General features: G+C 39.0%; 1 protein-coding gene across 1 annotated transcript in view; it reads left to right on the forward strand.

The window, feature by feature from the left end:
- Nucleotides 1–24,964, forward strand: part of LOC127451961 (A disintegrin and metalloproteinase with thrombospondin motifs 18-like) — an 84,770-nt gene that overhangs the window by 24,342 nt on the left and 35,464 nt on the right. The window contains exons 4-15 of the mRNA XM_051717058.1: nt 1,887–2,163; nt 2,798–2,997; nt 4,026–4,109; nt 4,335–4,494; nt 5,880–5,985; nt 6,690–6,827; nt 8,290–8,443; nt 9,834–9,929; nt 10,639–10,787; nt 20,380–20,552; nt 23,487–23,617; nt 23,801–23,924. Of these exons, the coding sequence (XP_051573018.1) occupies nt 1,887–2,163; nt 2,798–2,997; nt 4,026–4,109; nt 4,335–4,494; nt 5,880–5,985; nt 6,690–6,827; nt 8,290–8,443; nt 9,834–9,929; nt 10,639–10,787; nt 20,380–20,552; nt 23,487–23,617; nt 23,801–23,924 (1,792 nt within the window). The remainder of the gene's footprint in view (nt 1–1,886; nt 2,164–2,797; nt 2,998–4,025; nt 4,110–4,334; nt 4,495–5,879; nt 5,986–6,689; nt 6,828–8,289; nt 8,444–9,833; nt 9,930–10,638; nt 10,788–20,379; nt 20,553–23,486; nt 23,618–23,800; nt 23,925–24,964) is intronic.

Raw genomic sequence — 24,964 nt, forward strand, 5'->3', positions numbered from 1 at the left:
CTGTTTAACAGCAGCCGCTAAAACGCTCATAACAAAACATGGCGACTCTGTCGATGGCAGCAAACTAAACATTTCTGGATGATAATACATCTCTGGTGGATAATCTCTTTGCTCAAAAACAGCAAACACAAAATGGGTTAAATTGGTGGCATTCATGTTTCTTGTTCACAGGCGTGAGACATTGCAGCATTGCTATGGTTATCACTTGTCAGTCATCGCATTTGCAGGAGTAACTTCTGTATTCCATATACACATGTAAAGAAAAATCAGGGATTCACTCATGCATTTAAATGCGGTTGTCACTCCTGAAACTTTAGTGTGAACGTGGCCATTATGTTGCACAGTGTACTACTGCTTTTACCCAAGATCTCACTGGGATCATATCGTATAGTCTTGAAAAGCAACAATCATAAAGGGCCGTGAAAATCTTAGAGTGTGCACCTGGCTTAAACTAGTCAAAAAGACTTGTTGGAACTTTATCAGCATCCTGTGTTGTGGACTGTTTTTGAAAAGCTGATGTAGGTTTCCTCATAGTTTATCCTCAATGAGAGGGAGTATCCTGCTCAAGCAGGGAGTTAATTAGAGAGTTTCTAGGGCTGAGTGTTGTTGAGAGAGGATGTAGATACGAGAGGTTCTCCTCACTTGAGTGTCAGAGTTAGTCATGCCAGTCATGCCTGGATTGTGGCCATGCTAATCGTCACTGTAAAACAAGCTGTTGAAAGCCTATTCTGCAAATGAACTTTTCTCTACTTTATGTACTAAAACATTTGAGCTCCTAAAGATGCCTTCAGAAGCCCCAGGCTGCTCTACATCCCTGCCATGTCATCGTTTGTTTGTTGTGTACTGACAGCTGTAACTATGGTGATGCCCATTTTTTGTGACTTGGGAACAGCTGTTTTTTAACCACTGAAGTTTCAGCTGGAGGGACTATGAATCCCCCACCTCTAGGAATGTGCTCTGATGGTCTCCTGGAGGGCTTTTCTCCCATCACATCAAACACACCTAAATTCCTGCATGACTTTGATAGGTCCACTTCTTGGATTTGATATATTTTCAGCCCCACATCTGCATGCTTCGATTTTAACTTGATCTGAAGAGTTATCTCTAGTCTAGACTAAAGTGTCTCTTTCTTAAAGGAATATTCCAGGTTAAATACTATCAACAGCATTATGCAGTTTCATATTGTACAACGATTGCATCATAATCGACATTTAACCTAAAAATTTAAATTCTGTTATAATATACTCACCCTCATGTCGTTCCAACCCGTATGACTTTCTTATGCGGAGCACAATAGGAAACATTTTAATGCATATTGCAAGTCATCTTTTCAATACAATGACAGTGAATAGAGCCTCACTTTAAAGTCTAAAAAGGACCCAAAACATCATAAAAGTAGTCCATGCGACTCTTGCATCATCCAAGTCTTCTGAAGGCATATGATAGGTTTTGGTGAGAAACAAACTGAAATGTAAGTAATTTTTCACCAAATTCTTGATGTCCATTGTGCTATTGTGCCTCACTTTAAAGCTTAAAAATGGATCCAAAAGTATCATAAAAGTAGTCCTTGACTCATATTCCAAGTTTTCTGAAGCCTTACAATAGGTTTTGGTGAGAAACAACCCAAAATGTAAGTTATTTTTCAGCAATGTCTGTTGCATGTTCATGAGTGCTATGAGATAAGGTCATTCACAATATCTTATGTATTCGCTCGATAACTTGCATTGTTTTTAGTGCTGAACAATGGAAGTTACACCGTGAACATGTTCATTGAATCTTTTTTATTGATGGTGCATACTGTACAGTATATTTGACATGCAGTCCAACCCCATTTGCCCTGTTATATTGAGACTCACTGATAGCCACCCCTCCTCTGTATTCTGCAGTCAGGTCTGATCCGCTTCTCAGACAAGGAGCTTTTCATCACTCCACTACCACAGCATTTAGCTTTAAGACACAACTACAGTGCCCCCTCTGGACATCACCCACATATCATCTACAAGCGATCAGCTGAACGCAGAGTCCATGCTGAAAAGTGTGACTGGACCAGCAGCTTTCAATCAAACAACCCCTATGAGGACCATCTTCATCACCGTCACCATCACCATGACTACCAGCATGGAAAACTTCAGAGACAACATTTCTGCGGATGCCGCAAGCAATGTATGTAAGGGAATTTCTTTTTAGCTTTTTGTAGATGGAATGTACTTTACACATTATATACTTACAGGAATTGACAGTAGTAATAGTAGTAGTAGTAGTAGTAGTAGTAGTAGTAGTAGTACACTCAGGGGCCATTCAGACCAAACACATGTATCTCGTGATGTGTTTTAAAGTTCAAGTTCTTTTAAGTTGACATGGCTTCTGAAAATGTGTCTCGTGCACTGCATGAGATGCTGAAAATAATGGAGAGGTGTCACAATGATCAAATCCAAAAAACAGCAAAGATGAAGGCGAAAATGTGTTCCTGTGAATGGCCCCTCACTGTAACAGCCAAGCCCCCTGAGATTTAAACTAATTCCAAAAGCAAAACCGCTATATAATTTTCATCTGTTTTACTGAATGTATTGAATGAATGCTCGGAAACAGCAAGTGAAGTGAATGACTGTGAATTTCCTGGTCTGTCGACACCTCTCTGGTGCTTTTATCAGGGAGCTGGCTTGGAAAAAAGGAAAAACAGTTATTTGAGGCAATTTCCAGTGTTTTGCTTACTCTAACTCTCTTTCATGATCTTCCATTCTTTCTTTCTTTCTTTCTTTCTTTCTTTCTTTGTCTCCACATCTCATCCTAACTATAGATACACCCAAGCCTCCTACAGAGGATCACTTTGTCATGCCTGATGAGTTTGAGCAGCAAAGACGGGCAAAACGCTCACAGTTTACATCTAACAAAGAGGGGGGCCTGAACGTGGAAACTCTGGTGGTGGCAGACAGGAAGATGCTGGAGAAACACGGCAGAGAGAATGTCACTACCTATGTCCTCACTGTCATGAACATGGTGAGCAGAGCTGTCAGGGTTGAGAGGATATTAAAGCCAACAGTGGCACTGAGAGTATATTAAAGACTCCATGAAATCAAAATTGGAATTTTGTGGCTTTTAGTCCATGTTTATAGAGCACAACAGTCCCCACTCATTTTTTCAGCCTTCTCTGTTCTGGAAGTATTTTTCTCAAAATATTCAGAAAAATGTTCAAGTAGTTTGAGAGTGTAGGGAGACAGATTAGATTGTGTCATTCACAGTGTGTCATGGGATTGGGCGGCCGCTGCAGAGCTTATTTGGTGTGCTTGTTCACTGCGATTCTCTGATTGGTGGATAATTTTCCTTCAGGATCATGGTTAGTGTAGTTTTCATTAGAAATTTGGCTATTAAATATTTTTTTTTTTTAATGAAGATGAAATAACGTGGATCAATGGCTTCAACAGCAGCATCTGGACCAATGGAGAAAATGAAATGGATTAACTATTATCTATTAACTTTAAAGCCAGTTAAATGCTAGTATGCTCCTTAAAGTTGACAAAATTAACTTTTTATAGATGTACACAAATTTTTTTTTGTGGCCATTTTATGCCTTTTTTTTGACAGTGAAAGTGGAGAGAGACAGGAAACATGGGGAATGAGAGTAGGGGAATGACATGCAGCAAATGGTCCTGCCAGCCAGGAATCGAACTGGGGACTTGCTGCTCATGGCATTTGTGCCCATGTGGTATGGGCCCTAACCACTCGGCTATTGGGTCATCTACAGATGTGCAAGTTTAAAATGTACAGTCTTTGCCGAGGAATACTGACCAAAAATACTGATGACTCATCTCGCACTACACAGATTTTTTGGCAATTAAGCAAGTAGGTTCATAGATGTGGCATAAATAAACTCTGTTCTTTTAAAAACACCTTCGATATGCCCAGCCCAAAATTCATGTTTCAATGTTCATGTTTAATAGAAAATTCATTTAGAGGATACTTATTCCAGCATTTTAATTAGCCATTTACTGCTTGGAAAATATGCTAAGTTGTGTTGTTTTAAACAGGTTTCCAGTCTTTTCAAAGATGGAACTATTGGAACCGATATCAACATTGTTGTGGTCAGCCTCCTTCTACTTGAAAAAGATCCGGTAGGACACACCAAGCTATAATATATTTATTGTTCTCATTAAAAGTAAATTTGATTTGACTTATCTCTTTCATTTTTCAAAGAATCACGGATCCTTTTCATCCTTTCATACGTTACAGATGCCTGATCATTCATTACTCTCTTCCCTCTCTCTCTCTCTCTCTCTCTCTCTCTCTCACAACCCCTTTGAACACTTTTGATTCTTGCTCTGTATTGCTGGTGTCAGCTGGGCCTGTCTATCAACCACCATGCAGACCAATCGCTCAACAGCTTCTGCCAGTGGCAATCAGGCCTGATAGGAAAAAATGGCAAGCGTCACGATCATGCAATACTTTTGACGGGGCTGGACATCTGCTCCTGGAAGAATGAACCATGTGATACTTTGGGTAAGGAAGGCACTTGACACTCCGTCTAGCCCCAGAAGTGGGTCAAGTGTTTTTAGTATTCAAGTTGCATCAGGGTGAATTACACAATGCCAAGGTTAGAAAGAGCTGTTTGGTGATATGTGTCCTAGTGTGCCCTTAGGTGAGAACTTCACCTGAATGAGTCCAAGAAAACTCAAATCCACTTTGCAGTCACTTTGGCAGCTTCTCTTGTCTTTGCTAAGTTCTGTATAGATGCGTCAGCCAAATGTAATGAATTCAGCTCTAAAGCTCCAAACCACAAGTATGCACTTCTTTGAATGTATGGCAAAGGGAAAATGACTGTTTTTTAATTGCCTGTGTATGATGTGTAACTCAAACCAAAGCTTTTTCTTTGTCCATACAGTCAGTGTGTGTCTGAAAGTGTGTTTATATGTACAGGGATCCTGTTTCAAACTCTGTAGCTTGGAAAACATTGTGGTGTGTTTAGTGACACTTAAATCACATGTTAATGTTTTCATTAAGACCGTGGAGATTTTAAGGTCTCTTTAAGCAATGAATTTGTTTCACGTTCCCAACATGCATTAACCCACTGGAAAGGAAAATCACAAATAAAATCAATATATCTCAATTGTTTCTCCTAGGCAACAATGAGATTAAATGTAAAGCAAATGGGGACTTTTGAACATGTCTCCTGTTTCTCAGATGTTTCTTATGAGAAACAGGCCCCAGTAATCTTGCAAGTGTCTTCTCTAGAGTTTCAGAAGAGACCTCAACAGGTCTCTGACAGGTCACCCTGATGAAGGCTTTGTAAACCGCAACGCGTCGGTTTGTGGTATGTTTTAATCCAACAGCCATGACTTAATAAAGTTTTTTTTATTTTTTATTATTAAACCCTACTCTGAATGCCTTAGACCACTAGAGAATCTGAACAGAATATCCCTTATCCAAAGAGCACCAGTGGGAATTATTATACACCCAAGTAGCACTCCTTTCATGCTGAGTTTGACTGAGACCTCAACAATGTTTAAACTGTGCTCAAATTTTCCAAGATACCAAAGTCTGCAATCAACTGTCAGAGATTTCAAAACTAACTCAAACATTTCTCATCAAATTATTATGCATCCACATTAATTTTATAACTCTACTCTTATTGGATGACAACAATTGTCTTCTTTGAGTCTATTTTTCATTTCTCCTGTGGAATTTTAAGAGAAACATATGAGACAAAGTTGATAGTTAAATTACACATCATTTAAGTCTCCTGAGCTATAAAAGAGAAACATCTAAGCAATATAATTTTCCTCTGGGAATGTGTCCTCATTTTTCACCCATATGTTTTGCCATTCTACCTCCCTTCCTGCTTCTGTCCCACTCCCAATCTGTCTTCTCTGACTTCCTGTCTGTAGGTTTTGCTCCGATTAGTGGGATGTGTAGCAAATACCGTAGCTGCACAATAAATGAAGACACAGGGCTGGGCCTCGCTTTCACCATCGCCCACGAGTCAGGACACAAGTATGTATCATGCTTGCTTTTAGGTCTCACTCCTTTTCAGTTTGGGAAGCCATATGCTGTGCAATAGGCAAACATTTTGTTTGTGTTTTCTGGATTCCACTGAGATAAGGGGAAGTTTATATTGTACGGTTGAAATTTCGATTTATGACAAAGCTGTTTTTTGAGTCTTAATGTTGGCGTATTCTCAACATAAACTGGAACAACATTTGCCCTGGAGAAGCACCAGGCTGATAACATGTTGTGGGATTTGTTATTCTCAATGGTTTATATATTTTGGTCAAATGAAAAGGACACGTGCCCAGAATGTGTGCAGTGTTTGGGGCAAAATTTTCCCCAGCTAAGAGCTGTTAGTCAGTGATTTATTGAGGAGTGGTAATTTCTAAACACATGGCATATCTCGCCAATACTGTCTTAACCATGGTGTGTGTGTTCATTTTGATTCATTAATTAGTTTGGTTCTCGCAGGGCTAGAGTAGATAGATTATCAGAGGGTTTTATGGGATGAAAGCTCTGCTAGGTTATGAAGGTAATGTCCCACCTGACTCAGGGTGTGGTTTCTGTCCTGGGGCTGTACATTAATAGTCTCACTGGGTAAAACTCACATTCTCACTCTCTCTCTCTCTCTCTTCTCTCTCCCTCCCTCCTTCTTTACATCTCTCCCTCACACTTTTGCTCCTTCCTTTATTCACTCTGTTTTGCTCCAGTTTTGGAATGATCCATGACGGAGAGGGGAATCCCTGTCGGAAGACTGAAGGGAACATAATGTCTCCTACACTGGCTGGCAATAATGGTGTTTTCTCCTGGTCTGCCTGTAGTCGACAATACCTCAACCGATTTTTGGGGTAAACTCTAACCTTCACTTAAAGACATTATTATTTAATTTTCATATTTGAAATTACAGCTAAACTAACCAGGGATGTGTTTCCCATACAACAACGTAACACACTGCATAACCACCATAGTACAATGCATCATTGTAGAAATTAACTAGCTAGTCATGACTGTTTCCCGAAACCATAGTAACTATGTCGCACATCCATCGTTCAAACCACATTGGTTGAGCTATCGTTAATGATGTTACTCAAGGGGTGGAGTAATAACTTCTGCAAATATTAAATTATAATAGCTCATTCACACTTACACTAGAAAGCCATTTAATACGAGAAAGCTGCTGAAGACATGAAAGCAGCATGCACGTTGTAATGCTACAGATGCATTGCGCTGCAATAGTGGGGTTTCCCTTTACATTAGACTTCGGTGTTCCCCTGACGCACTTGAGCACATACGCACATGTGCACTCTGCAAAAACATATGAACTGCGTTTACATAAACACATAAAAGCCGTGTTCTCAGACAGAAACCATGTGTGATAAAGCGCTCTCTTAACAGTCTTTAATCCCTTAAACCTCTGCATTTGTGTATACGTGACGTTTCAGAATGCCACTTTCTGCAAAACCCTGGAATAAATAGTTTTCGTAAATGCGTGAAAATGTGGTCAAAGTCTTGACAGAATTAAAGATATATATGAAATGAAAGATATAGAAGCCTCAGCGATGTCGAAAGATGTCCACACAGCAAACTAATAAGTAACTATGCTTCTAACCACAGGTAAAGAGCTGTAGTTCCAAATACACAACTTTGCAATGCTGTTTGAGGATGTTCGTTGCAACTATGGTTTCGGGAAATAACAAATCATTGAACTATGTTGGTAATGATGGAACTTGCGACCATAGTTGGCTAACAATGCTTTTGGGAAACACACCCCAGTTCATGTGGAGTTATGAGTGCAATTGTGTCTCAGACTATGATCTGTCCTGTGAAGCCATTTTTCTTAGTTTTATTGTTGAAATAGTTACTACGTTTTGCCTATGTTGGCCAGTATCGCCTTGCGCTAAGATTTCAGTTTTACATCTCATTTAAAGGGATAGTCCATGCAAAAATGTAATTGTTGTTCTAAACCTGTGACTGTTTTTCTTCCTTGGAACAAAGCAGGCGATATTAGGCAAAATTTAAAAAAACTTAAAATACTACATACGATCTCCTTTTGTGTTCTACAGAAGAAAGAAAGTCAGCAGGTTTGAAACAACATGATGGTGAGTAAATGATGACAGAATTTCCATTTTTGGGTGAACTATCCCTTTAAAGCTATACAATAAACAATAACAAAAAATGTATTCTGGCTTACTTTTTACCTGCATTGCTTGACTTATGTCCCATTTGAAAGACAACAGAATGTTATGGTGAATGTCTGTTTTAATGATTGTTTCTATGATGATCTATCTTTACATGCATATGTGTTCACAGTACAGCTCAGGCTTCATGTCTAGTGGATGAGCCCAATCAAATAGGTCAGTACAAGTACCCTGAGCAGCTTCCAGGTCAGCTGTATGATGCGGACATACAGTGCAAATGGCAGTTCGGCTCCAATGCCAAACTCTGCAGCCTGGACTTTGTAAAGGTAACCTATAGTGTTTATAATTTGAAATTATGCTTCATAATGGAGCATTTCAATGGATCTTTATACTAAATGTGTTTGACATGTGAGAAATAACTATTGTTAAAAAATTCAGCTTCAGTCAAACCTTTGGACAAAACACAATGCAAACAGATTCACAATAAGTCAAAGAGATTTAGTTGCTGGTCTCAGATATTTAATTGTACTTAAACCTGTAATGTTTTTGTGGAGTCGTCATGGTCAAAACAAACACACATCTGAGCTTTGGAAAGAAAACAAACTACCAAGAGGAAGCCCATTGCCTCACAATCTACTTAAGTCTTCATTCACAGCCCATGGACAAAAGTTCAGCAAAGATGTACTAGGCCCCATTTGGCATCCAATATAACCTTTAGAGTTTAATGCACACATTGATATGCAAATAGAAAAAGGGTGAAGACTAAAGCCTGGAAGAAAGAGGTTATGCTTGGGAAATGAACATTGCGAGAGTCCATCTGTGGGATTAGCTCTCATGCTATGGACTTCCTCTTTTAAAGATTTCTCTTGCCTTTGTGCACTTCTGAAAACTTCTACATCCACTGAATAGAGTCTTGAACATCGACCTTGATGGAAGGCAGCTGTACATCTTAATTAAGAAGGATTGTGGCAATAATAACCAAAGTTTTTGTTTTCTGTCCCCCGAAGCGATCCTGTTCTTGTCACAAAGTCATTGAGATGTAATTAGCCATGGGAGCTTACTTGCAGAGTTAGGGTCCGTTCACACTGAACATGTTTTTTTTGTCCATCTGCAGTGCTTTTTAAAAAAAAAAAAAAAAAAAATAATAAAAAAATAAATTCATGTTAATTTGCGCAAGATTCATGTTTTTAACAATGTGCTATGTAGGAGCGCCATGTTTTTATGACATTGAGTCAAGTTAAAAGAACTTGAAATGATTAGAACTTGAACTTAATCGTGAGACACCTGCATTTTGTTCCATTCGCTGTGCAGCATCTAGATTTTTTTGTGTGAGAACGCTTTTTGTCTGAACGGCCCCTTATCTACTCAATGATCCAGAGTCCAGTGTTATTAGCTTTTGTAAGCCACGTCTCTCTCTCACTGTTTGCCAGATGCAATCGGGCAGTCTGCCAACAGTGGACGGTCTCCCAACCCCTCATCACCCATTATTATCGCTGTATTGTGGGAAGAAACAAAATGCAACGATAATAGCTTGTTTCTTTTGGGCAGCACAGTGATTGATTTTGACAGGGTTTTTTATTTGTTGGAAGAGTTGATTGGCCTTTGCTGTAGGAACATGGGGTCAGCGTGGCGAGGTGCAAGGCAGGGAGGTTGAAGGGTTCCCAGTGTGTGGGTCTTTCTTTGAATGTGTTTGTTCTGTGTGTTTGTGCCCACCAGGACATCTGTAAATCATTGTGGTGCCACAGGACAGGGCACCGGTGTGAGACCAAGTTCATGCCTGCTGCCGAGGGCACCATCTGCGGACCAGACATGGTGAGCGAGTGATTGTCTGTTCAGAGTCTCCTTGTCTAAACTCATTGAACTTAATTTTACTAAAGAAGAACTGACCACACAGGAAGAAGTCTATTGAAAAGACCAGCATCACCAACATGAGTTGCAGGTATCCACACCTGGCGTCTTACCAGCAAGACTTTCTTGGTCAACCATAATCAAAAGTCTGCTGCTGCTGGTGATCACAGGGTTCCCACAGTCATGGAAAACCTGGAAATATCAGGGAATTTCAGCAGGGAACACAGATTGACACTTAACCACATAAATTCACACAAGTTTTTTTAACTTTCACTTCTATCTTTCTTCACACACCTGCAGTATTATTTGCATTCGTGGGATGGTTGGCCCTCTGAGTCTTTCCACTATTGAAGTTGATGGGGATGAGGGTGAGAGGTGCTGATGTGTGGGATTGTGTGGCTTGGCTGGGCTGAGTCCTGCTTTTCAGGTGAAGCGCTGGGCTCTAAACCAAACCAGCAGGCTCAGAGATCTCCATAGCAGATATACTCTCTGCTTTACCTCACATCCCCTCTCACTCTCTCTCTCTCTCTCATGTCTCTTCTGTCTGACATGAAATAAATCAATCCTGCTATCTTCTCATCTACCACACACAGACACTTATTTTGATAACCACAACCCTAAATTTAAGTACATTCATGGTCAATGGGAATAAAAATGTATTTTCATTTTGCAGTGGTGCCGGAGAGGACAGTGTGTTAAGTATGGTGACAATGGTCCTAGAGCTGTGCATGGCCAGTGGTCTGGCTGGTCAGAGTGGTCTGACTGTTCACGTACCTGTGGTGGAGGGGTCATGCATCAAGAGCGATCCTGCAACAGCCCCAGGTAACAATGAACCATCTGATATTTAAGGGAATAGGGATATTGTGCAGTCACCTGGTCTTTATCACAAAATAAACCCCAACAGGGTGATCAGGACTTGTACCACCCTTAAAGGCTTTATTAAGTGTTAATGACTGGCTCAGTGTATGCTATCCCGCTTATTACATGGCTACTTACCAAATAAATAAAAAATTGACATTAACTATTGATTTGAGTTGAAATGATGTTAAGAAAGAGACTGCAGAGTCTCCAGAAACACTGAATTCAACCTTCAAGTATGCATCTTGAGTTCTAATAAACAACTTGTGGTGTTTATTTTGCGAGAATAACCTTCTGACTGCACATTGTCACAATTATTACATGACTGTCTGCCAAATAAATAAATAAACCGATATAAAATATTAGAAATAGAAACGATTACCACAATACCCAGATGACTTGTGAAATATCACTTGTATATATCCTGAATGTGTGGCCATTATTCAGAAATATTAGATCGTTGAATGCCGCGACTGACGAATCAGAATCAAGTATTCCCGAGAGCCATGTAATAAGCCTTTGTATAATATGGTGTTACTTAAAATTCAGTCTGTGTTGTGTTTGTGAGCATCTGGCATCAGTCCAAGGGCTCTCTACATGTCAGTCCATTGAGCATCTTTCCGCCTTCAAGAACTGTTGAGCAGCCACAAAGTCTCCTTATTAAAACTTAGCTTCCTCAAGTTCCAGAATGTGTTAAATTTCACAAGCTTTCTTGACTGTTGTGGTGTGACTGGTTGATCAAATTTGAATTCTCTTTTTGTAATGAAAAGTGAATTACACTTTTTTCAACAAAAGGCTGTCAAGAATGGTTGATTAGCCATGAATGGTGGAAGCACATGTTTCCTGACCAACTGACCCACTGCCACTGCCCCTAGATTACTTCTGAACTTTGACACACTGAGTAATATAGGATTATGTGTCTCCTGGTGTGTCAGGTCTCACTTACTGAGTTTATGCTCTGCTGAGAGCACAGACTGCGTACGGTCAGCGTCTCTACAGATCTTCGCCAAGTATTTAAAATAGATGTTTCTGAAAATGGACAATCGCTCCTCCTCCTTGAATAAAAGTGATTGTTGAATATTTGAGTGTCTTTCAAATGGTAGAAGTAGTTTTTGTGAATTTACATCCAGGTGCTTCCTCTGTGTATGTAATGGCTGGTTGATATGAGACTGGGCTTTTTTGGAGTGGCTTGACATTTGGTTTGGTTAAGCCGATGGAGCTTGGGATAGTGCTTCATCAACATTTGGCAGTCTAGAGCATCGTAACATATTTCTATTGGAAGAGGAAGTACGCATAGTGCCTCAGACAGCCAGGCCAACATGTCTGACATGACCAGTTCCAGTAAAGGCAAAAAAATAACACAAAGAAAGAAAAGAATAGACTTAGATTGGAGCCCTGGAAATACTGGCCATTGTAACCTGAAATTATTCATGAAAGACTATTTAAGTAGGGAAATATTAAATTGGGTACATATAATCTCATAGGATGTATTTAAGTGGAATTCTGCATTTGATTTAGAGCTTCTTTACACAGATGCACACATTTTGGAGTGATGCTGCAAATGTATTTTTTTTGGAAAGTGCAGCGCATTGCATTGAAAATAAATAAATAAATAAAAAAAGAGCAGATATTTCCCGTGCTATAGCTAGAGGGCTATTTTTAATTCATGAACCACACTATGCTGTCTAGAAACCTTAAAAAAAGATCTAAATACATTACAATACAATTCTTCTTATTTGAGAGCAGATAGTGCAGTGTGAGTAGTTTAATGATGTTTTCTTCTGCACCCTGATTCTTATTGACTGTAGAGAGGCTTAGGGTGCAGTGGAATCCATCAGACGGGCTTGCTTTTGAGGCAGAATTTGTATACACTATAATCTGTGATTTTGGGGGTAAGGATTAGCCTCCATTCCCACTGTTTTGGCTATCAGTGTCCCCCTTGCATGGTTAAAAATAAGGGGATTTAGCTGCTTTTCCACCCTAGTATAGATACACTAGTCTACCATAGACTACCGTATAATCGTCATTGTTACTCACTCCTCTTCAAGTTTTAAGTGTTTATTTATGCATATTAATGAGGTTCACATCATGAACATCTACAGTACCTACAATCTCTATGGAAATCAGAGTCGATGTTGATCAGAACATTTTGTCTGTATCATTTCACTCTGTATGACAGGAATTTCTTGAAACATATTTATTTAGCATTTTGATGGATATTCTTCCCTTATGGCTCACAGACATCACCTGCAGCAGAATAGTTGTCTAAACACAACAAGAGTTTTCATCTCAGCACAGATTTGGTATGTCTTCTGTTCCTGTGGGTGAGATTCAAAGGGAATCCCCAGATTCAACACTTCATTCAGTATGAGGTTCTCAGAAACCAGCTGGTTGAAGCCAGCATCAAGAGATATAATTTCACTGAAATAACATTTATCAATAAATGTGATCTGATGAATATACTCCCTTGACTGTTTCCATACTCAACCGGCAGATTTACAGGTTGATGTATCTTTGATATTTATGTTAGAGAAATATGTGTCTTGGCAACAGTCTAGTGGAATGAACAAGGAGATTGTGGTTGATCGGATTGGCTTTTTATACAAGCCTATGAAGTTTGTTTACTGTACAGGAGGTGATGTTAACTAGCAGAGTTTGGGTATCATTACATTAATACACTATTACCACAGGTCAGAGATGTGAAGGTGTGATGCATGGGCAAAGCATGTTTGATCACCCTCAGGACTTTGTTGAATCCCTAAACCCTCTAAAAAACATATGATTTTCATATAAGCCATTACATCATTGTTTGGATCTCAGTTTATTTATATATGGAGGGCTTGGTTTTAATGGCCTGACTGTAAACGGGATGCAGAATGGCTAAAACTGTGGGCATAATAGGGGGGTTTGATTAGAGAGGGGGGACTTAATGTATTGAGAGAGTGGGTAGATAAGGATGTGGGTCATGGGGGTGGGGTCATTTTGTGGTGATTCAGGCAAACAGACAGAGAGTGTGACCCTGTTCTCTGTGAAGTTTGGACTCAGTGATGCTGTCCTGCAATTTATTCTCAGTGGGACAACAATGCTACAAATTCTGCCGATAGAGAGAAAATGGATTGAATAGAGTGGGAACATAATGTTCCCTTAGACAACAACTCTTGTGAAGTTCAGTTTGCCGCACAAGATTAATTTGGGCACCATTATTTTATAAACAGCTTCTAATCAGAAAAACTAATAACTTGTCTTTTGCCCTCCCATTCTCTCACTCTCTCTCTCTGTGCTCTGTGTTGTTGTAAGCATTCTACCATATGGGCCCATACTACACTGTCCCTTAAGCCCTAATAGGATCAGCCTAAAAACCTAATCCAAAAACAAAAGCAGCCCTGCACAAACAGACCTCTGTCAGCACTATTACAGTATTGTTGATGTCCAGGATTGGGGAGTAACGGAATACATGTAATGGGATTACGTATTTAAAATACAAAATATAAGTAACTGTATTCCACTACAGTTACAATTTAAATAATTGGTAATTAGAATACAGTTACATTCAAAAAGTATTTTGATTACTGAAGAGATTACTTTGCATTTTATTGTCATTTATTTCATTTAATATTTAGTCCTTTCAGATGGAAAACATTTATACATATAAATGATGCGATCCAAAGTGCATTTGAACAGCGGTGAAACACTTTCTTATGATGTGTTATATTCATACGAGCAGACAGAGAAGTAAGTTTGAAGTAACTTTGGAGCAGAAGAAATAGAAATAAACCTTGTGTAAATTGTCAGCTTTACGCTAAGCTAAAATGCTATTTATAGCAATTTTACATGCATGTTACCAGGTATGATCATATTTGTTTTTATCAAGAAAATTCACGTTTGATCATAATTTCTTTTTTTCTAGTAAGACCTTTGATATTAGGGCAAAAATCATATTCTTGATAATAATTTTGGTATTGTTTTCCTGTAAAAATATCTAAAAATCCTTAAAACAAGATCATTTTGATTTATCTTGTTTTAGAAACAACATTGCATATATGAATGTATTTTTAACATGTGTATTTTGTCTTACTGTACTGGCAGAGTTTTTATAGTCAAAACAAGTGAAAAAATCTACCAGTGCTGAAGAAGTAATCCAAAGTATTTAGAATACGTTACTGACCTTGAGTAATCTAATGAAATACTTTACAAATTACATTTTACGGCATGTATTCTGTAATCTGTAGTGGAATACATTTCAAAAGTAACCCTCCCAACCCAGGTGATGTCTGACTTAAATGAAAATTTTAAAAGAAAATTCTGTCATTATTTACTCACCCTAAAGTCACTCCCAACCTGTATGATGTTATTTTCTTAGTGGAACAAAAAAGTAGACATATGGTAAAAGTTACACATTATTCTTAGCATTTTCCATAATAGTCAAGTAATTTTATTTGTATAGCACTTTTCACAACACACATCAAAGCAGCTTTACAGAAAATCATGCTTTAGCAGAAAATGAAAATGTAATGTCTATAAAGTCTTAGAGTCATCATTGTGTAATTTGATTAAATATGATTGTAAATTGTGTATAAAAATTAAATAATTAAATAATAATTGTATTTAGAACCCCTGTGAGCAAGCTGAAGGCGACTGTGGTAAGGAACACAAAACTCCATAAGATGATGGTTAATGGAGAAAAATAACCTTGGGGGAAACCAGACTCACTGTGGGGGCCAGTTCCCCTCTGGCTAAACAGCATGAATATAATGCCAATATTAGTTATTTATGTCCAGTGCAGGTCATGGTTTAAAATTAGTAAACTAAGTAAGTGTTAATGGCCAATGTTTAAACAAAGATTTTGTATGAACTATAAGATTAATGACTATGTCTTCGAACTTCATCCCGGATTAACTGCACATTAAATTTAAGTGGATTAAGTTCACATAGATGTATTGTCCTTTGTTAGTTGACTGAAAAAGGCTTTTGTTGGCAATTAATTGATAGTCTGTGTATTCCATTTTAAGAGTGTAGTCCATCATTACAACAAGGTGATGCAGGCAGAGACCAGTGAGGTGCATCGCAGTTCAACCGGCAGGTCATTTCGGTGAGGTCTATCGTAGTTCAGGCAGTGGCATATGAAGTATCCCATGTCTTATGGTTGGAGTTGGCATCAGTTCATCCTCTGAAGTCTATCGTAATAGACTGAAGTGATATCTGGCTGGCACTGGCTGCATTTAGTCATCATCACTCAGAGACACATAGCAGTGGAGTCTGACATCAAGCAGGAATGGAGCTGGATCTGGCCGGCTCTGGTAACCTCGGGATATGAATCCTGAGGTTGGGACAGGGAAACAAATAGAATAATATTAGCGTAGATACCATTCATTTTTTTTTCAGAGTTATAGATCAAGATAAATGTTTGTGGTTCCAGCAGACCTAACTAAAGCAGCCTAATTGTGAGTTGATGGATAAATTAGGTGTATGCCTGGCTAAATAGATGAGTCTTTAGTCTAGACTTAAACTGAGTGAGTATGTCTGTGTCCCAAACAGTGCGAGGAGTTAATAATATTAAGAAGAGGTTCTGAGATTACAGGGAATACCGCTTTAAAGAGCTTAGTTGGTATTGGATCTAACATACATATTGTGGCTTTTGATGTTGCGATAAGTGTGATAGCTCTTCATGAACAATGACTGCGAAGGATTGAATTTGCTCATGAGTTAAATTTTATCAGTAAAGAAATTCATGAAATCATTACTATTGTGCTGCGACGGAATATCTTGTTCAGTGGAGGCTTTATTCCTAACCAATTTAGTCACAGTACTGAATAAACACCTAGGATTTTTGTGGTTATTTTCTATGAGTTTGCTAAAATATGCTTACATGGCAGCTTTTAGTGCCTGTCTATAGCTACAGACACTGTCCTTCCATGCACCACAAAGTACCTAAAAATTTTGTATTCTTCCACTTGCGCTCCATTTTCTGAGCTGCTCTCTTGAGAGCATGAATGTGATCATTGTACCATGGTGCGGGGCTTTTTTCTTTAATTTTCTTTAATTGAAGGGGGGCGACACTATCAAGAGTGCTAGAGAAGACTGTATTTATATTTTCTGTTATTACATCAAGTTCTTCTAGACTTTTTTGCTAAATGAGTATATGAGATAAATTTTTTATTAGTGAAGCTATCTTTAGTGGTCGAAAGAATAGTTCTACCTGAACGATAGCGTGGTATAGATAATACAACAGATCACAGTGACCACGGTCTGTCAAGCTCCAAAGGGACAAAAAAGTCCATAAATGTAGTCCATACGACTCATGCACTATATTCAGTATGCAGCATTCAAATTGAGTGTTAGGCTGGACATCAATAACATAAGCATCAATCAGTACATTTACATGCACAGTTATAATAGAGCAACAGACTTAATCTGTCGGTCGCATGTTACCTCTGAACAATTCCAACATTATGGACATGACATAAGCAGTCTAAATGACTCATTAACAGTATATCAAAACATTTGTATGTATAATTATAAATCCTCTACACATAGACATCAAAAAAGCTTTTTTTTCCCAGTTTAGATTAGGAAATGAGCTTGTATTACTGACGTGCCAATAATTGACATAAAAAAAAAAAAAATAAGAAAAAAAAACCATCCAAAACACTTTGAAACCTGCAGACTTTGACCTCTGAGACATTGATATGATATCTATTAAGGTTGCACAACTGATTGAATTAAGATTGAAATTGCGATCACAACGGCAAGACTAGTTATGGTCCAATTAACCTTTTAATAGTTTCTCCTGTACTGACGGCCCCCCCAGTGTGAGTTCTTTAATGCTGTAATTAAAATGAAATCTTACCTTACACTTCACAGCAGATGCACTGTAGGACAGATTATATCACAGCAGGTGTACTGAAGGTTAGATTATATATTATCAAACATATAATGTGGCTTTTAGATGTTTACAATGATTGATTATGATAGATAAGACGCAGTTGTGAATGTGCTTGCCAGCTTTGTGTGCCGCCATATTGTTTACATGCAATGCAGCATGGAACACTGAGTTTGCCATAGAAGCATAGCAGGTTCTATAAACCTAGCCCTTCCACTTTTCTAGCAACGGAAGTGGTTAGAATGAGTGACGGATGGAATGGGAGAAGGCTCCAGTGGACTGACTAGTTTATTATCACTTTTATTTAGTAATTGTTTGAATGTTTGCAACATAACAAAGAAAGATATTGTGATGCTGAAAAGACTATTTGAGCAGCTGGTTCATCATGACAACTGCTTCAGTCCTTCTTTACTGGTAAACAGAAGCACGAATGCAGATCATACCGGTTTGATTTTACGCCTCTGAGCCTAGCCTAGTGTAATCACACTGGTTTGATCGTATGTGCGAAAGAGTTAATGTGTATACATCCTGGAAGAAGCCGAGCTACAATCGCATTATTTAGGTCTGTTTGTCCGACAATGCAAAAGTCGGACTGGTACGATTTCAGTACAAAGCGTTTACATTAATTATTAATAATTTTTTTAAAGTGCATGTAAAGATACTGATTTGTTCTTGCATGTCTCGTTACCAAACATCATGGTGTCATGTTTGAAATGAGAGCTGCATTCTAAATTGCATGAATGATAAGATTTTCAGTGGACAATGCCTTAAATTGCGGTCTATTCATCACACAAAGCTATAGTATGTCTTCATACTTGGAATATAGTTCAATATAGAGCACATTTTTTGTGCTTTTTTTTCCTGCTTTCAGGACCCTTTTGGAGCATGACAGAGCCGGAAATTGTTAAAACATTTTGGACCCACTTTATAGTAGGTGTCTTTAACTACTATGTACTTAAGCATTTGATACAATGTACTTATTATGTACATACATGTAAAGTACCTGCATTTAATTACATCTGTAATACACTGTTAACTTTACACATAACCCTAAACCCTAACCCCTACCATTACCCCTACCCCTACTCTTAAACCTACCCATACCTCAACCTCAGGAGCAGCAAATATGAATTTTGTGAGAATTTTGCAAAACAATATGTTGTTACACAATAAATACATTGTATTGTATGTATTTTAATGTTAGTACATAGTAGTTAAAGACAACTAATATAAAGTGGGACCAAAATTTCTCCTTTTAAATTATCTGAAAAACAGCATACAATTTGCAACAACGTGAGGGTGAGTAAATGACAACATTTTCAGTTCTGGTTGATCTATCCTTTAACTTTGAGAGTGAGGCACATTTTCCATCTGTTTGTACACACCTGTCCAAAATAGAACCATCTTGACAGTTTTCAGATTAACAGTAATTTATTTCTGTTGTGTATGTAACTGTGTGTGTGTTTCCCTATTGAATGCTTACTCTGTTTGATCGCTGTAGATACATAACGGTGTTGAGTGACTTTTAAGTGCATGAGGAAGGTTCACCTGCCCTTTCTGTGTGCGGTTTCCTAACCTCAAGTGTGAACATGCAATAAAAGCTAAAAGCCAGAGACAAAACGAACATGCACAGACACACACATACACACACAAATTGACATAGCCCCAACAAGACAGGCCCAGGGCGCAGTCGCTTGCTTTGAGGTTAGGCTACAAGAGGGTACCCAAGAGTCCTCCACTTTAAAACATGCAGCAATGCCGCAAGCATGCCTCAGCCCCGGTTAGAGGAGCTGCTGGGATCATTTTCCTGAGGAAATATATTGAATGTCGGCGTCATGTGGCACTCTGAGGCATTCCTGTGGCATTGGGAGGAGGTTACTGCTCTTCTTCAGCCTCAAGCTGCCCCTGTAAGGCAAGGTGAAACACACTGTCCAGAGCCTGAGAGCTGATCTTTTATGATACTCAGCCCTGTGGGCCAGAGGATACATGCAGTGACATTGGTTTCAAAGACGATTTTGTGTTCTTGCACCAAAATGTTTCTATGAGGAAAATGAGGAAGCGCTGGCCACATGCATGGGATGCTGGTATACTGGTGTCCCTACCAAGCTTTTTAAATACCTTAACCAGCAAACATCCTTTGGAAAAGCTTGATCAGTAAGACCATGCTGGTTGACCTGCATTTTTTTAACAACATGGCTAAACCAGCACCAAACCATTATAAACAAGTTGGAAATGGTTTGGATATTCATGCAGGTTTAAACTGGTCTTCTCAGCAGGGAAGTCAGCTCAGATAACAGTCTGTAAAGCACATCGGCACAGCTGTGTATTGTCTTATTCTCTCTAAAGCGTAATATTCAGAAATCATACCTGTTGAAAACACAGACAAGTCCAAGCCATGAATAGAATTGCATTCCAAACACTTTTACAGCTGTCTGTTAGCTTGTGATTCAGTCAGGCACATCACAGTTAACACAAAAAGAAATTCTACTTTGGTGTAGATGCTAATGCACATTATATAAAAAGGCATCTTACTGGCCCCCCTTCCAAAAATGCAGAATGACTGTCATTCCTCTTGCATGCTGAATGCTTGCTGAGGCACATCTGTTTCTTCTCTTCTTGCTCTCTCTCTCCCTGCTTCCATGTTAGCTGTGCTAATTGCTGGTTGTTTCACCCAAGCCCACAGCACAATGGCAAATTCTGCCAAGGCCCCAGTCGACTACACCAGCTGTGTAACACCAAGCCGTGCCAACCCAATGGATTGGACTTCCGAACTCAGCAGTGTGCCGAGTACAACAGCAAACCCTTCAGGGGATGGTACTACAAATGGAAGCCATACACCAAAGTGGAAGGTATGGGAGATATTTGTGCCTTAATGCATTAATTGTAAACAAGAGCAAATGTCTCATTAACAGTTAAAGAGTGCACAGCAGCCCTCTAAAAATTTACTGGATGTGTGTTATTGACTTTTTTAAAAGAAGGAAAAAAAAATTATATTATAAATTAGATAGTTGTGATGCTAAATTTTGATTTGATGTGCCGTGTTCGAAGCCATTGAAAAAATTTCTATAAAAACACACCTGCGATAGCACATTCTATATTATAGGGATTGATTACCCACAAATTTAATTCTGTCATAATTCACTGTCATGCTTCCAAACACATTTGACTTACTTTCTTCCAAATGAGATGTTAGGGAAAATGAGACACTCAGTCACCATTGACTTTCATTGTATGTTGCAATGAAAGTGAATGATGACTGTGGCCAACGTTCTGCCTACCATCTCATTTGGAAGAAAGTAAGACCCCGTTTCCACCTGGTATTAAGATGCGTCTCGGGTGATCCTATCACATGTGGTCAGGTGAGACACATCGCTGTTTACACCTAGTCACTTAAATGCATCTCCTGTGATCACTTGTGTTTGGATTTGGAGGGAATGGTCTCTGTATCATGATGACATACATCAGTCACTATGTCAGTGTGTTACTGCATGATAATACAGGCCAACAAAGTCAGAAAAGTCAAAGAAAGCATAAAAAACAGCGCGCTGTTTCTCCCAGATGCAGTTAAAATGTAATCTAAGCACAAATGCAACATGTCAGGCAGAATTATCTGTTATTTTAGTGGAGTACCTGTATTAAAGGAACTTGAGATGTTCATGCATGTCATCTGTGTTGATATCAAAAGTTTCAACTCTTGTTTTAGCGCAGCGGTTGATTGACAGGTGAGGGGCGGTGCTTCACTGCTGCCGGGACGCATAAAGGATGGATTAGCGTTTACACCTCAAATGTGATGTGGTCACATGCCTTTTTGACCACATTCGTATGTGGTTTTTCACCTGAAATGCATTTTAATATCAGATGGAAATGGTGTCTTAGTCATATGTGTTTGCAACAACTTGTAGTAAAGTTGTGATGCTTGATGCTCAGTTAGAATAATGATACTTTATTATTATAATAATTAAGAATAAATGTAACTGTTTATTGAACATTTGTCTTTAATCGCATCGTGCGAAAAAGAACACCCATTACCATAGTATAAGATCACTGTAATGCACAGCCTCTCATGGCTTATTGCTTTAATAAAATATAATGTAAATATGTACACTTGTCTGAAAAAGAACTAACAAAAAACCTCTAAAAACGCATTCATCTGGGACCTTGCCCGCTCACTTTCTAGTACCCTAGGAATCTGACTCGGCAAGAACAGGTGTGTTTTTGAAAATGTAATCATTCCCATTTGTTTCTGACAAAATGTATTTATTGAGATTGTTACATGTGCCAAATGTATTCATCTCATACAATTTGTGTTGAGTGAGCCATGGATGGATTTGCTGTGGAAACATGTAGCTACTCGTTCCTTGAGTGCAGTACACCGATCAACCCTGTAGTCAGGTTTATACCTGAATAAGACCCATCGAGTCTGTTTATATATATATATATATATATATATATATATATATATATATATATATATATATATATATATATATATACTGTATATATGAGCTTCCCTATGAGTTAGGGGACTGGGGTTGGAAAAATTAGCACAAGCAATGGAAGAGTGATAAGATAAGAAAGTTTGGGTACCGGTCCGTCAGTTTTCTTTTACACTAATGAGAAAGAACAGTGGAGGAGATGCTGAGCTGTCTCCTTGGGCTGGAGTGAAAGACCTTGTCAGTGTAACTAGGGGTGCCAATGAGGTGAAAGGAACTCCAAGCTCTAATCAGCAGATTATGATGGGCCTCAGGATACTTTCAGTGGCCCGTACAGGTGCTATGAAGCACTTACCCCTGTATGACTGGGTTTTTGGGTTACATCAAATTGGATTAAGCCCTGACGTCTTCAGTTGTTAAGCTTCACACACCCCCCTACTTGGCATTACTCAGAATTAAACTTTTCTCATTAAAACATTTACTGTGGTTTAGTTTCCCTTTCCATTGTTTAGTCCCCTCTTGCATTCCAACATTCATGAGCCCATTTGTAACAGTGTTTTAAATTTTAGTGTAATATGTGTTCTGTGGGCATGTTCAGCATGGTCTTCCAGTTACTCCAGGACCTGCCACACACAACTCTCACATGGTCAGAAAATAGAATTTTAAGTGTGATAGTATAAGGACAGGCAAGGAGGAGGCGGGAACCGGCTGAACAGTAATCATAAATTTGAATAAGAAACTCAACATAAAACAAACATAAACAAACACAGACACACATGCAACGCGGCTGCGTGTCTCTCTCTCTCTTGAACTGGCGTCTCTGGCTCCCCTTTATCTCGCTCTCCTGCTGATCAGCTGATTCAGCGCCGGCCGTGCATCATCATGGCCTGGCCACACCCTCCTCCTCGTCACACTACGTTAGCAAACATTTGCATTGTGATGCCTGATGGAAAGTAAAGTTCTGTAGTTCTTGCTGTTATGACACCTAGACATAATGCACGTTATAGGAGAAGTGGAGAAGCCATGGCTACTCTTGACTACTTGTATTCAAATATATAATTCACAAACTAAGATACTAAAACTATTTGTGTCACTATAATTATTCTATTTAGAACTACAGAAATGTGTTGATAGAGCAATCCCATGCTCAAGCTTAAACTACCTTAACTGTTTGAAATGTGACTTTCAAACTGTTTGATTTATCAGTAGTTTGGGTTTGTGCATGTCTCTCAAATTCACATAATTTAATCAAGATGTGATTGGTTTTCATTTGACTTAAAAGTCCACATGCATTTTGTCTGAAACATTTTGAGCTATAACCTCTAATGACCACATTCATCTCCTATCTAGAAGAGGACATCTGCAAGCTGTACTGCATTGCTGAGGACTTTGATTTTTTCTTTGCTCTGTCCAGCAAAGTCAAGGATGGGACGTCTTGCTCTGATTTCCAAGGAGGCGTGTGCATCGATGGAATATGTAAGGTATATGAGCACTCTGAGTCATGAGATGGTCATATTTTTGGCCTCACATTTACCACTGGTTTTGCAATGATTTTCTGCATGGAAATTGATTGACATAGCCGGTTTGTTACATTTGATAGGCCCAGTGGGCAAATCTGAGTGTGTCAGATTGATAATTTCACTTAACTCACTTTTCCTGTGTAGCTGGTGGGCTGTGACCAGGTGTTGGGTTCAAAGGCCACTCTGGATGCTTGTGGGGTGTGTAAAGGAGACAACACTACCTGCAAATTCTACACTGGCCAGCACATCCTCCAGCACAGAGCTAATGGTAAGTCCTTTACACTCACATGTTCATTGGGGATGTGCAAAACTACATATTTTCAAAATTCACTAGTCAGTGGGCTGCCTGAACGACAGGTCAACTAATCTGTCTGAAGGAAGGTCTTTATGATTAGGCTGGTTTTGTGTTGACCAGGGGTGTATTTCCTGTATGACATAACTCACTTCTGAACCACAATAGTACGATGCATCGTTAGAGAAATTAACCTGCTAGTCACAACTGTTTCCCGAAGCCCTATTAACTACGTTAGTTCAACAGTGTAGAGCTGTCGTTAATGATGTTACTCAAGGGGTGGAGTAAAAACTTCTGCAGAGATTGAATGGATATCAAATTATCACAGCTCATATACATGGACATAAATCCATTTATTGTGAAAAAAACTGCTTAAGACATGAAATAGACGTTTACGTTTATATGCACTTTGTAAGTGGCTGTGGCAGCGGGGGCGTGGTCAAGCATCTCTCCGGAGAGAGAGAAAGTGGTAAGGGCACTTACACCTGAGTTAAATTATGTCTAACACCTGTCTCTAATTTCAGTGAGCACGGGGAGAGCGGCATAAATAGAGCCACACCGCAGGTAGACGAGGGAGAGAACCTGGGCACTAAAGACCTTATTGTGAATTATTATTTTTATTATTTAGAGTGAAATATTGAACACTGTGAAAGCCCTGGAAGAGTGTAGTTGTTGCAGTGAGAAAAATAAAACGCTTACCTGAACCAGGAAATCTGCTTCTCGCCTCCTCCTTCCACTGAGAAGTGTTACAGTGGCATACTCTTACTACAGTATACAAGCGTTTTGGTCAGTAAGCAGCTCCACAGCAACGTTATTTCACCGCGACGCTGCTGTAAATAACAAACATGGCATCTGAGGACTACTTCGCTATTTTCTGTCTGTTCTCCGTTGTTTCGCTTTATTTTCACATGCCCCTCTGTTGCTGGTTTACTTGTTTTCATTGCGATCTGTCGCAGCATTGAGCTGCAATAGTGGGGTTTCCCTCTTACTTCACTCTGGGGTTCCCCAGGGCACTT

Source organism: Myxocyprinus asiaticus, chromosome 2 (genome assembly GCF_019703515.2).
Source record: "Myxocyprinus asiaticus isolate MX2 ecotype Aquarium Trade chromosome 2, UBuf_Myxa_2, whole genome shotgun sequence".
NCBI lineage: Eukaryota > Metazoa > Chordata > Actinopteri > Cypriniformes > Catostomidae > Myxocyprinus > Myxocyprinus asiaticus.